The sequence below is a fragment of the Triticum urartu genome, chromosome 7, assembly GCF_003073215.2.
Source record: "Triticum urartu cultivar G1812 chromosome 7, Tu2.1, whole genome shotgun sequence".
Classification (NCBI taxonomy): Eukaryota; Viridiplantae; Streptophyta; class Magnoliopsida; order Poales; family Poaceae; genus Triticum; species Triticum urartu.
The window spans coordinates 224,509,826-224,522,642 of NC_053028.1; the positions used below are offsets into that span (position 1 = coordinate 224,509,826).

At 45.6% G+C, this 12,817-nt stretch overlaps 2 protein-coding genes across 2 annotated transcripts; both read right to left on the reverse strand.

Annotated features, from left to right (window-relative positions):
- Window positions 1-1,817: 1,817 nt before the first annotated feature.
- On the reverse strand, window positions 1,818-4,755 carry LOC125519844 (pre-mRNA-splicing factor CWC25 homolog). Its single transcript, XM_048684620.1, has 4 exons — window positions 4,369-4,755; window positions 3,856-4,003; window positions 3,352-3,513; window positions 1,818-3,224 (listed from the first exon to the last, which is right to left on the reverse strand). Exons 1-4 carry the CDS (start codon window positions 4,554-4,556, stop codon window positions 1,992-1,994), a joined length of 1,731 nt encoding a protein of 576 aa, XP_048540577.1. The 5' UTR covers window positions 4,557-4,755; the 3' UTR covers window positions 1,818-1,991.
- Window positions 4,756-6,727: 1,972 nt separating this feature from the next.
- On the reverse strand, window positions 6,728-11,162 carry LOC125519858 (probable protein phosphatase 2C 66). Its single transcript, XM_048684635.1, has 5 exons — window positions 10,723-11,162; window positions 8,505-8,885; window positions 8,265-8,382; window positions 7,842-8,065; window positions 6,728-7,703 (listed from the first exon to the last, which is right to left on the reverse strand). The coding sequence occupies exons 1-5, from the start codon at window positions 11,158-11,160 to the stop codon at window positions 7,140-7,142; spliced, it is 1,725 nt and encodes a 574-aa protein (XP_048540592.1). The 5' UTR covers window positions 11,161-11,162; the 3' UTR covers window positions 6,728-7,139.
- Between the last annotated feature and the right edge of the window lie 1,655 nt (window positions 11,163-12,817).

Here is a 12,817-nt window from a genome sequence, read left to right on the forward strand (position 1 = left end):
GACTCTGCCTTCCGAGTCTGGGAGGGAATCTTCGATTCGGTCCAGATGGACCAGGACACGGCGCCGTAGTCCTCGGCGCCCGATGGTGGGGGGCGGGGTGTTGCCTGCCGGCGGCTGATTGCAGGTGAAAGTGACATTCTGCACCTTGGGGATTTTGCTGGGGTCGGACGACCAAGCCCACAGGTTGAGCGTGGCTGCGTCCTCGCACTGCACAGAGGCGATGTCGAAATAGTACAGGAAAGTGTCCGGACCAAGCACCTGCGCGGCGAGGGAGTCATTCCAAGCATTGAGTGGCACATTTTCGATGCAGAGATGGACGTGGTAGTCAGCTTGGATGGCGTCGGCGTGCGCATTGAGGCGCCACCTGGCTATGTGGATGTCGAGGTTGCCGAAGTCGGAGCTGAAGTGGGAGAACCGGCCTAGGCCGGCCGTTGCTAAGTCATAGTGATGCTGAAAGTCGAATCTGACGAGAAAGTCTTCGGGGTAGAAAGGCACCACCTTCAGCAGGGAGCGGTCGACGCCCACATGCAAGGCCACAGCCTCCCTGATGACAGAGGTGCTGACTGTAGTTGTGTCAATGCCTGCTTATGCTATAGGATCCCGGACAAACAATCAATAGTCATCTTTGTTATTACCTTTGCATAGACATGTGCTTAGCTAGTGTTGTATGTTTCTCATATGTTCAGACCCACTTTGATGCCTCTACCAGTTCGCTTCTAGTGATTTTCAAAACTGCAGTATATGAACCAAAATATCTATGAGGACGTGATGCTCTTGGTTCATGATACTAGATCCGAATTTTGTTGATTTGGTCTGCGCTTTTGATTCATTTTCCCATGGAATCAGGATGTTGTTCGGTTCCTGAGAATTTCAGCGGGCTCTTGATGGGTTTCGGATCCTGACCTTGTTTTTCGCTTTCCAGATACAACTTTCCCTCATCACAAATGGTGTACATATTCTAGCCGTATCTCTCTCCTATGTTATGTGTCATTATTTTCATTGTTACTAGCAATGTCCTTGTGCGTTGCAACGGATCTAAAGTAAAATAATACTTGTTCACAGACTTGAAAGAAAACACTTCAGTTTTGTGATATAAATATATCACTAAAAATATATTATGTTTCATTCAAAATATATTCCTCTGACTGTTTTGATGAGGTGAGGGAGTAATGTGGTTGGCTTCAAGATACTAAGGGGTTTCTGTAAATTGGAGCAGAGAAGTCGGCTATTGTTGCAAAAAGGCCACAACTTACCTCGTGGTCGTTAGATGCAGATCTAATGGTCAGAAATGACGGATGACAGACACACCATCACCAACTGAGTTTTTTAGTCTTTTATTATCAAGATGCCCATGTGTTGCACGGAACAACAAAATGCATTTGTATGAGTAGTTTATTTTGTAAGAGAAAAAGATGAACGTGAGAAGGCCGTATCTGCAATGTGGAAAGGAGTGCGGGTAAATTGTCATAGTTTTCTTCCTATCCGTTAGATATAGATCAAACGGCCTATATTGCAAGATGGTAAGCATACCATCATCACCAACTCTGCTTTTTATGAGTAGAGATTCTGAATATTTGGGTCCTTGTGGTCTCAGGACGGAGCCTACATACATTACAAGATGTCTTTTAGTATCTTATCATAATGTACAATCATTTTTGTTCTCTTGAAAATAATGCATGGCCAATTTTAGCATTCTAGATTGAAGAAAATATGAGAGGGAAATGGGGAGGGAGGGAGAGTGAAAGGGTGTGAACGAGGATCCAAACGATTGATGTTGGACCACTGAAGTATGTATGCCCCTCGCAACGCACGGGCAATTAACTAGTTTCAATACAAATTTCTGGATTCAAATAACGAGGACCATGTATTTTGTACACGACATTAAAATTCCTTCAAATATCGTACATCATACAAACATGAGACTGGAAAAGGAAGACCAGAGACAAAGATGCAAACAGAAATATATGAAGCCTGAGCAGCTCCAGGGATTTTCACCGCCTGAACGCATTGGCCTCATGGGCATCACCGCCACCCTGAGAATAATAGGCGCGGCGGCGGATGCTCTCTTCGATGGTGGCGCTGCCGCCCTTTTCAGCACCAAATATACTCTTCTTTTCGTCCTCCAAGAAATTCTTCCCTCTGAACTGGTTTGCAGCCACCGTGGACGCCTCTTTGGCATCATCATCTGCAGCCTTCTTGATCCTCTTCCACCTCTGCTCTTCGTGGACCTCGGCGTCTGCCTGCATTTGCCGTAGACGAGCTTCCCTCTCCTCTTCCGACATATGGTGCACGCCCCCTCGACGGCGGTTAGTTGTGGGCCCATTGTTCCTGCCCTGCTGGCCTTCTTGTCTTCCACGGTCTTCTGAACCTAGTTCCCTGCCCTGCCGGCTCTCCTGTCTTCGTTGATCTCCTGAAGCGACTTCAGCATGGGAGCGGTGTTCAGAAGTGGAATTGCCATTGTTCCGGCCATTTCCAATACTTCTCTGCTTCGAGTCTGAGCTGTCATGCTTTGGATAAGCATGGTGGCGGTCTGAACCCGAATTGTGTCTCCTCCTATCATCAGCATCTGGCCGATCCCGGCGTGGATGCTCATCATGCTTAGACATTTCTGGCCGTCTTCTCCTTGGTTCATCATCTTCTGGCATATCCCGTCGCCTTCTCATTGGTTCATCATCCTCTGGCATATCCCGCCGTCTTCTCCTTGGTTCATCATCTTCTGGTGTATCTCGCCGTCTTCTCCTTGGTTCATCATCTTCCGGCATATCTCGCCGTCTTCTCCTTGGTTCATCATCTTCTGGTGTATCCCGTCGTCTTCTCCTTGGTTCATCATCTTCTGGCGTATCCTGCCGTCTTCTCCTTGGTTCATCATCCTGTGACATCTCCCGCCGTCTTCTCCGTTCAGCATCTTCTGACTTGTCTTGTCGTCTTCTCTTTGGTTGATCATCTTCTGAAATCTCCTGCCTTCTTTTCCTTGGTTCATCATCTTCTGTATCCGAGGATTCTTGTCTACTTTCTTTCTTCTGATGCCTTGACCTTTTCACTTCCCTCTTGTGCTCTGGAGCAGAAGGAACTTTCTTTCTCCCTTCGTCCTTGCCATCACTTACGTCATCCGAATCAGAATTTTCAGCTGAGTGATGCCTCTTACTCTTTGACTTATGATGATGATGTTTTTTGTGCTTTCTCTCCTCTTTCTTTTCTTCCTTCTGCATTTTTTCTGCTTCCATCTACAGAAATAAGATTGTATCAGAGAGTGTAGTTCAGATGAAATCATTGGAAACCATCAATAGGCTGCTATGTGTGGATGAGTTCACAAGCTAGTTCTAATTCAGAGAATCAATTCTGAGAACTTACTGATTTCTTTATCTCGGCCATCTTGATTGGATTATTTTTAATCCTTGCAATAGCATCCTGCTCACGCTGCCTTATTAGGAGTAGAGGATCAGAGTGAAGTTTTCTCCATGTGTCATTTGCAGATTGAGGCTTCTCCTCAAATAGAGCTCCCAGGGAAGTATCCTGAAACATCGAGACAGAACAAAATAAGCGCTGCAACTGCAAAATCAATCAAGCTGTATATAGTGATGCGATGATAGATGATAGGTATCTTGATAAACCCTTAAAAACAAGGTTTGTCTTTTCTATAAACCAAACTACCGTATTTATTATCAGTTCAACTATTAATAAGAGAACCTATAGTATAATTCAATATGAAACCACCAAACAGGTATCTGATCTCTATTCAAAAGTAGAGAAGAAAACATACAGTTTACATAAGTAACATCGATATTTCTTTGACAATTGTATACGCCCAATTACGTGCAAATCTGAAATCCACGAAGAAAGGAACAACTGAGATACCTTGGAAGAGCCAGCAGCCGTTGGAGCAGAAGAGGAGGCGGCAGCGGCCGCCGCTGGGCCAGGTTGCTGCAGTGCTTGGAATCCATCCGAGCTCCCCTTGCCAACACCCAGCCCTGACTCATAGAGGAATTCCAACCTCTCCTGCCTCCTGCAAACAATGAAACCACATATACATAAGCAAGTGACAGCAAAATTCCCCCAAAAAAAGAAAAGTAATTCAGGATTTCCCAGCAGTTTGCGTGACAAATCGAAATGAACAGATCCTACGAAAAACTTAGCCCGTGAAACAGATATCCTCTACCAGTAATCCTACACAAAACCAAACAGGAATTTACTTCAGATCCTGCGAATTTGCGCCTAAATCCCATGTGACTCGACTGCCAAATCAAAGCAGCCTCTTCTAAACCACCAAATCGAATTGAATCTCACGAGCGCGTCAATTAATCTCTCCGCACCCGAAACCCTAGCTAGCTAAAAGAGCGGACAGATTGGGACGGGATGCGGGATGCTTACGGCTTGAATCCGGCCTGCTCCTGGATGGCGCGGAACTCGGCCTTCTCCCGCTCCTCCTTGAGCTGCTTCTTGTACTCCTCGATCTTGTGCTGCTCCTCCTTCTCCTTCTGCTCCGCCACCCACACCTTCTCCACGTTGCGGAGGCTCCCCGTGTGCCACCCCTTCTTGTTCAGAAATTTCATCCCCATGGCGGGCAACCTCCTCCTCCTGCTCCTCCCCCTCCCTCTCCCTTGCCTGAGGGGCTAGACCTGGACCTGGCAGCGGCGCAGCCTGCCTGCCGGCTTCTCCGCCTCCTCGCGACTTGGCCTCCTCCGCGTCGGCTTCGAAACGAAACGAGATGGGGGAGAGAGAGAGAGAGAGAGAGAGAGATCGGGAGGTAGCCAAAGCGCAATCCGCCGCCTCAGCCACCAGCGACTAAACGGTAATCAATTAGCCCCCGTTTTCCGCACGGGAAAGCGTATTTTGTGTGGAAACGAGACCGGGCCCGTTGTGCCCAACGAGATTATATTATTTGGGCCGAGCCGCGGAGCCGGCAAGTCGGGCCTAATATCCCGTGAACATTGTCCACAACTTCTCAATTGATTCTGTGGAAAAAAATTGATTTTGTGGAATATCCTAAACAAATTGATTTTGTGGAATATCCTTAACAATTGATTTTGTGGAAAACTTATACTAGTGTGAATAGCAACTATCTTGATCGATCTTCCTCCGCGGTACTCCAACAGCTTTGAGAGCATCGTACCCAGCTGCCACTAGGGTTTCTTCTGTCTCCCGTCGGCGCCGATGTCGGTCTGCATCGTCTCTTGTGGCCTTAGGGCCGTGGAGGCGTGATAGATCCTGACCTTTGCCGATAATAGGGCTTCATTTTTTGAATGCTTTTATGAGTTTTCTTAGGGTTTGTGTCCTGCTCAAAGAGACGAGGCGGCGGCGGCTCTCTGAAGATGGAATAAGGTTCTTCCTGTCCCGATAGTGCTTCTGCCGCCATTGGAGGGCGTGTGGAGATTTTTCTCCGGCTGATCTCGCTGGATTCGGTCCGCGTTTGTCTTCGGTGGATCCATGAGGATCCAATATTTGTTCGTTTGTGTTCGTATGTCTACAGGTTGATACTTCTGATCTAAACTTCTCTTCAACAATGGTGGTTGATGTTCTGATGCGTTGGTTTTATAGGGCTCTAGCAGCACGATTTCCCGGTTGTCTACTACAACAAGTTTTGCCAGGCCCAGTGAGGGAGGGGCGATGACGACGGCAGTCGTAACCGTCGCTAGGTGGTCTACTGATTTGAATGTACTAATTTTTTAATATTTCTAGTATCCGTTTTACTATATGATTGATGATGAATAGATTAAAAGTTTTATCAGACAAAAAAAAACACTTTGAGAGTGGGTTGCCCCTCTCGATCTATCTTCCTCCGCGGTACTCCAACAACTTTGAGAGTGGGTTGTCCATAGGCTTTCAAAACCTCCAAGTCAGATTATTGTTGTAAATAAAGTTCGATGTCATGACACCAATCAAATCCATGTCTTCCGCAAAAAAGAATCATGTGTAAGACCTGAGTAAAAAAAGCTATAAAAGGTCAAAATGAAAGCTACGAAAAAGCATTGTTTTAAGGCCTTGATTGTATTTTCTTCACAAGAATACCATGTATGTCATTCCTTCACGAAACTTCACTCGTGAGTTGAACGGCCAACCAAGTTTGATACCCAAAAACTTTTAAAATAACAAAGTTATACTAAAGCAGGACAAGTAGTAGTATGAATCTGGGAGAGTAATTATGTTTTTCAATTTTACTATTCATGTGGATGCGCGTGAATTTTTTTACCGAGAGTACGCCTAGGCATACCGTAGCTTTATAGAAGACAGAACTATAAGTACAAGAAGACTATTACTCGCTGCGAACAACGACCACACCCGAGCAAGTCCGGAGACAACCACTAACGACCAAACAAAAACTACAAAAGCAGAAGAGCTTGTCCTAACTGAACACAACACCGCGCCTCGACCAACGCCAGACACCTCCAAAGACCACCAGCTTCTGCAAAACTTCGCTCGCCGACGCACCATTCACCCTGAATGCCTTCGAGGAACACACCGTCTTGGACACACTGGCGACAGCCGTACATTGTGGATGCGTGTGGAACTATGTTCACCTTTGGTATTTCCATAAGAACTATTATGTTTAAACATATGACTTTATAGTAAACATATGACTTTATAGCGACTATGTAGAAATATCAGTGTGTTTACATATCAGCACCAAATCTCTTGGCATCCTATATTTGATAAGAAGCCTAAATTCCTGCCAAATTCAAGGCTTATGCAAAGGCAAGAAAGAGATAATCTTGAGAAGAGCCGGTACAGATTAAAGAAGCTTACACTCTTGAGGCGAAAATTCATATGGCCTACTACACATAGAGAATTGAGTTATTGTTCTAGTACAGCTACAACCGAACATCCCGACATTAGAGAGGAGGTCTTACATGATTTACAGAAAAGCTTCTCACAGAACAAAAACTTTCATATGCACATACAAGTAAAGAAGCCCAGGCATGGAATGCCTCCTGACAAATACCACAAGGAAGAAGAAAAAACAATCTTCTTGAATGTACACACCTGCCAGCCAGCCTGAAACAATCTAGGGCAGGGACCTAAAAATCGGCCGAAGAATTTGCACGCACTCGGCTGAAAAATGCCGGTATCGGCTGTGATGCGCCACTGCGAGCACCCTGCCTGACTTTCATCCGAGCAGATGGTTTTTTTTTCATAATGTTAGCTCAGCGTCGCTTCTTCCAGCTGGTAGATTTCTTGTCACCTGAGAGTTTTCTTGGAAGGTTCAAGAGGGAATTTACCCGTGTCACGCCTTCGAGCGCAGACCATTCCTCCTCCTCGTTTGTCGATATGCAGTCAGCCAGGCTGCGGGCAGACCCGCACCTTTCAGGTTCCTTTGATACAGGAGGTTCGTCCACCGGCATAATCTCATCAACATTTCTTAGCGTGGATGAGTGTTCCAATGTGGGCTCAGGGATATGCTCTTCCCTGGAGATGTGTTCATTCACATCTGCAATGTCTTCATTGATTTTATCACCGGCATCTGAGATTAAAGCATCCTTGGCAGGTTCTGCCTTTTCATTCTTGGCTTCACTCTCTTCAACCAGAGTAGGTGACTTTTCGTGGTCCAAGAACAGGCAGACAGCAGCGCAGTCATCACTCTTGGATGTTGGGAACTTCAATCTCCAAGATCTGACAGCACAATCAACGAGAGCCCTGGAAGCAGTTGCTCGAGATGGAGCTGCAGCCACAATATCAATAGCCTCCTTGTTTGAAAGAACGTCCCAAACCTGCAGCAATTGAGTTTTTTCTGAATATAATAACATATAACAGGACTGAAGCTGGTGAAGGATGTAAAAGCTTTATGCCTGAACATATGAAATTTCTAATTTGAAGGACCATTGTTAGTAAAACGCTAAGAAGCATACCCCATCAGTGGCTAGTATTATAAACTCATCCTTTTCAGTAAGACGGCGATATGATATCTGTGGAACAGATATTAAGCCATAATCTTTAAGGCAGAAGTCTCCAAAAGCTCTTGCCATTGCCAGTCCAGGAGAATCATTATTCGGCAACCATACCCTTGAAACTTCTGGCTCATCTTGAAGAGCAAAAACCCTTCCTCTGCATTGCTGGATCCTCTCAGCTTCCTCTGTAGAAAAAGAAATGAAGAATAATTATTAAAAAAACAAAAACAAAGTGATCAATCTGGATAATTAGCAATAGCCACTATATTAAATGATAGTTTGATCAAGGCATTTACAGGGAGAATGGGAAGAGTATGGTAACCACACGAAAATACTGAAATCGAAAAAAACAATTAAAATATTAAAGGAGAGAAATGAACATACTGGGAAGGTTAGGCTTCAAATCAACAGTGAGTTGTACAGCAGTTAGATTGTTAGCTGCATCCCGTGTCGCCATTACTGCTCTCGAGTCCCCAAGATTTCCAACTACAAGATCCCATCCCTGGAGAATAAGGCATGTCCAGTTCATCCATCAATCAAAATTATACTCCACCACTTGTTTTTAAAAGCTTCAGTCAGCAATTTATCTACGAACACTAAGGCATGTTTAGAAGTATCAATCACCTGTTTGACCAATGTGACTGCCGTGCTACCACTGCAAAAGCAATCAATCGTAGGATGCATCTTGAGCTCCTTGTCCATCAATTTGAAAGCCTTCAAATAAGACTGTTTAAGTGGAAGGAATGTCTCAGGAAGCATATCACTCCCTTCAACATCAGCAGACTCACCCCATTCATCATCAACAGCAGATGCTGTTTCTTCGGAGTTCAAACTTCCGGAAATGCTTCCGTTTAGATGAGGACTAGTGCCCACATTAGCACTAGTTTTCCATTGTGCGAGTAACTTAACAGGAAGAGAATCTCTAACTTTTTTGGCGACAAAATGACCATATGGACCATGACCATCAAACACGCCACAGAAGACACTATCATTTGAATTGAAACTCTGCAGTGAAAGCAAGGGAGTGTTACATAGCTGTCATGTAAATACAATTTACTGCAATATAAGTGTCAGCTTTTCCCTCAGTGTCAAGTGATCTGATCAGCTAGTAGGGACTATTGTTCATTTCTAACAAGTAACTGCAGCCATGACCTTGCTATTCCACAAAAGGTATCAAAGAGATGGGCCGAGCTACAATAAACTGTATTGATGGAATCATTATGCTCATATTTTCACCAGGAAATATTAAGAATATGGTAGAGTGAGTGAGTGACTTCACTGGCATAAAGCATTTTGAGGAGACAAAATGTAGGAAATTTACCTACGGAAGGAATCAGATAATCATACTTCAAATAGTACTTAAGAAACCAGGGTAAAACTCAGTAGCTAGTCAAGGTTAATTCATGGGGCATATTACCATGTGACTAAATTAATTCAGCAGGCTTGTTTCGTAACCACTGGAATGACAATCTGTAATTTCTGAGAATATTACTACATTAAGAAAGTTCTATTACTCACAATGAAATGTGGAAACACGATAAAATTTGGCTGCCAGTATAACTTACATCTCAAAGAAAGGATGGATATGAGAAAAGACTGTCAGGGAGAAGGAATAAAAGGCGGTCGATAGAACTAAAGGCTGATTCAATTCAATTTCAACAGAAACACTACAAATTTGTCAAGCAAGTACCTCCCACTCCAATAAAGGAGGTACCTTTTTGCTTTGAATATTAGCGATCAAAAGCACTATTCTGAGAATCTACAGGCAGTCAGGCATAAACTCTCTTTGCTGTCATCTTAAGTACATGACCCTTCATCCATCTTAGAAATGATTCTTAGATACCTACATGCATAGAAGTGATTCTTGGATACCTACATGCATTTTAGCTAGTCCTAGTTCTCCAGAAACTGATAATAATAATAATAATAATAATAGCCCATATTGCCCTTCTCTTCAGTTGAACTCCAGTTGTTTTTTGAGGAATAATATTTTAATTTCTGAGGAATTGATTAAAAAAAGGAACGTTGAACTCCAGTTGTTATCACAGAGCCTACTGCTTAAGGAACCAATATACTGGTTGGAGCACTAGTACTTAAGCTGGACTGATTAATTGAAGGGGATGGACCCTAGATAGAGCAAGCCAGCTATCAATCCCCACAGCCAATCACTTGACCCCTCAATCACATCCATGTGAAGAAAGGAACAAGAACATAACGTTCTTTACATCGAAGAAGAGAACAAAACAAAGAAAGGTACAAACATCCGCGAAGGATCTTGCTTGCACCATGCACAAAGTCTCGAATCAAGCCAAGGGCAAGAACAGTGGTTCAATACCACAACCAACTCATGTCCCATCTACCAGAGAACACTTTAAAAGAAATTATCAGAAAAACGTTAGGAGCACACACAAAAACATAGCAGACTGCTCGTTTTCATAATAATCGATCCAGAAGAGCAAAAAATGTTTCATCCTCTAGAACCAAATTAAACAATGACCCAACTGCAACCCCACTAGAAATCTAAACTAATCACTGTTCTGAAGTAAAATCCCTCTCATTTTGAATCAAACACTCCGCTGGACAAAGACGCATCTCCCCTTGATTCAAACAACATTGGAATCCAAATCCACCAGTAATCCAGGCACAAACCAAGTGATTAACAGGAAGCGCCTAAGGAAGACTTCCCAGAGTAAACGCCAGCGGTTGACTTAGAAAGGCCGCGGTTTGAACCAAGAATCGGCCGTGGACCGAGCGCCGCCGCCGCCGATCGGGACTCCGAATCCACCGGAACAAACCACCAAGCAAGGAAAAATATAGCGGTTGCTAGGTGCCGGCAGCTTACCTCCCAGACGACCATGGCGTCCTGGTTGGTGCCCTTCCGCCCCTGCTGCGTGTGGAGGCACGCCGCGGCGCTCGCCCCGTTGGCGCACGTCCTTCCGGGGACCCGCGCGAGCTCCTCCTCGGTCATCTCGCCCTCGCCGGGGAGCTTCTTGCCGCCTCCACCCGCGCCGCCGCCGGAGAAGAAGGCGCCGGCGGCGGCCGTGCCCTCCCGCTCGCCATGGGACCTCTTGCGCCACCGCAGCGGCCAGGCCGGCTCGTCGCCGGGCTGGGTGGAGAGGCAGGAGCCCATGGCGGCCAATGGGAGCGGGGCAACACGGCGGAGCACAGAGTTAGGGGCGGCAGTAACTGCTGCGCGGCGCTGTGCTAATGCTATGGTGGTTGTAGGGTTTTGATGCCTGATGTTTCCTCGTCTTGTAGGCTTGAGCTTCCCTTTTTGCATCATTTGGTTTGTATTGTATGGCCTTCTTACTGCTTGGAGATTTGGGCTAAACAAAAGGTTAAAAAATGTTGTTTTTTTATAGTAAGTGGGGTTAGGTTGGGAGTAGTACAAGGATTATGTTTAGCATGTAGGAGCCATGGTGTTCCACCTTTTGGGTGAAGGAATCCTAGGATGGGGAGAATTTTACTCCAAGATAAAATCATCTCCAAGTTATGTTAAAATACTTTGTCTAGGCTTCTATAGTGATGTGTCTTTGTGTCAATGAATATAGATTTATAATGGATATATGTGTCAATGAAAGATTGTTGTGGTAATTTTGTGCATTCCTGTGGGCTTTTTATTAAAGATGATAAAGAAATTTTTATTAGCTTAAATGCGGGATTAAGGGATACAAACGCAATGAGGACACATTCGGCCTCTGTATAGGTAAAATGCACATAGCCAACATCAACACTCATAAAAATCACACCGACGACTAGCAAAGTCTAACAAACCGAAGGTACACCTTGGTGGAGTCAAAAAAAAAGATAATCGACAACATCAACCATATCCACACTCATCTCTTAACATCATTCTATACAATGAGAAGAAATTCTCCAAGAGCAATGTCTTCCATAAGGGAACAACTATCAAATGTCATCGCCATCAGATCCTACCACCGAAGGCCAAACCTTGGGTTTTCACGTCAAAGCTCGATACCAATGCTTGAGAAGCACCATCAAATCAAAGTCATCTTGTGATGTTGTCACCATTTTTCCACGATCTCAACAGTTACATGCACACCGTGGTCTTGACCGTGAGGTGCTACGCAAGTGAAGACCATGCTCGCATGAGCAGGGAGTCGTGCCTCGACTCGAACAAGTCACCACCAACAGCTCCGAACAGCAAAGGACACCGACTCGAGTTATACCATGGAATGTAGTTATATTTTTATATGAAAGGGAATATATTAATACCATCCCGATACCAGTACACCTTAGAAAACATACATTGTTCATGCATTCGAGGAAATACAGTTCTTCATAATTTCCTCATTTTCTAAGTTTGAATTGGGTGTATGTTGGTAAGTGAAAATGAGGAGATTATGAAGAGCAAATCCAAGTACAAGTGCTGCTGGCCATCGATCCTGCCTTTGTCTACTATCTGCATCTGCGCATCCAACAGGGCCGCCCCTCTTCCCAACCCTAGCCACCCCTCCTCCTCACCCCCCCCCTTTTCCCTTCCTCGCCGCCGCCTGAGGCAGCCGTCGGGCAAGCCCAGGGCGCCAAGGATGGTGGCGGCGAGGCCTCGGTTGCCCTGCCTTTGCGTGGGGAACCCCGGATCTGGAGACGGCAGCTCCATTGGCAAGGCACGACCGGCTAGCAGCCATGCAGGCGGTGGATCTAGCGTCCCGGTCGCGCGGGTGGCGAGATCCGGTGGTGTTTGGCGGCCTGCGGCGGTCAGTGCGCGCGATCTGGCGCCTCCCCTCCTCCCCTGTTCGGCGTGCGGGCCAGCCTGGTCGGACCGTGCTTCCTCTTGGTCGTTGGTTCTGTACAGGAGACGCTGCCGGTGGCGGGGATCTAGTTCGGGCGAAATCCTTGACCGGCCATGAGCGGCCGTGCCGAGGCGCCGTTTTCCTCCTTGGAGGCGTCGGTATGGACTGATCTCCTCACTTCCC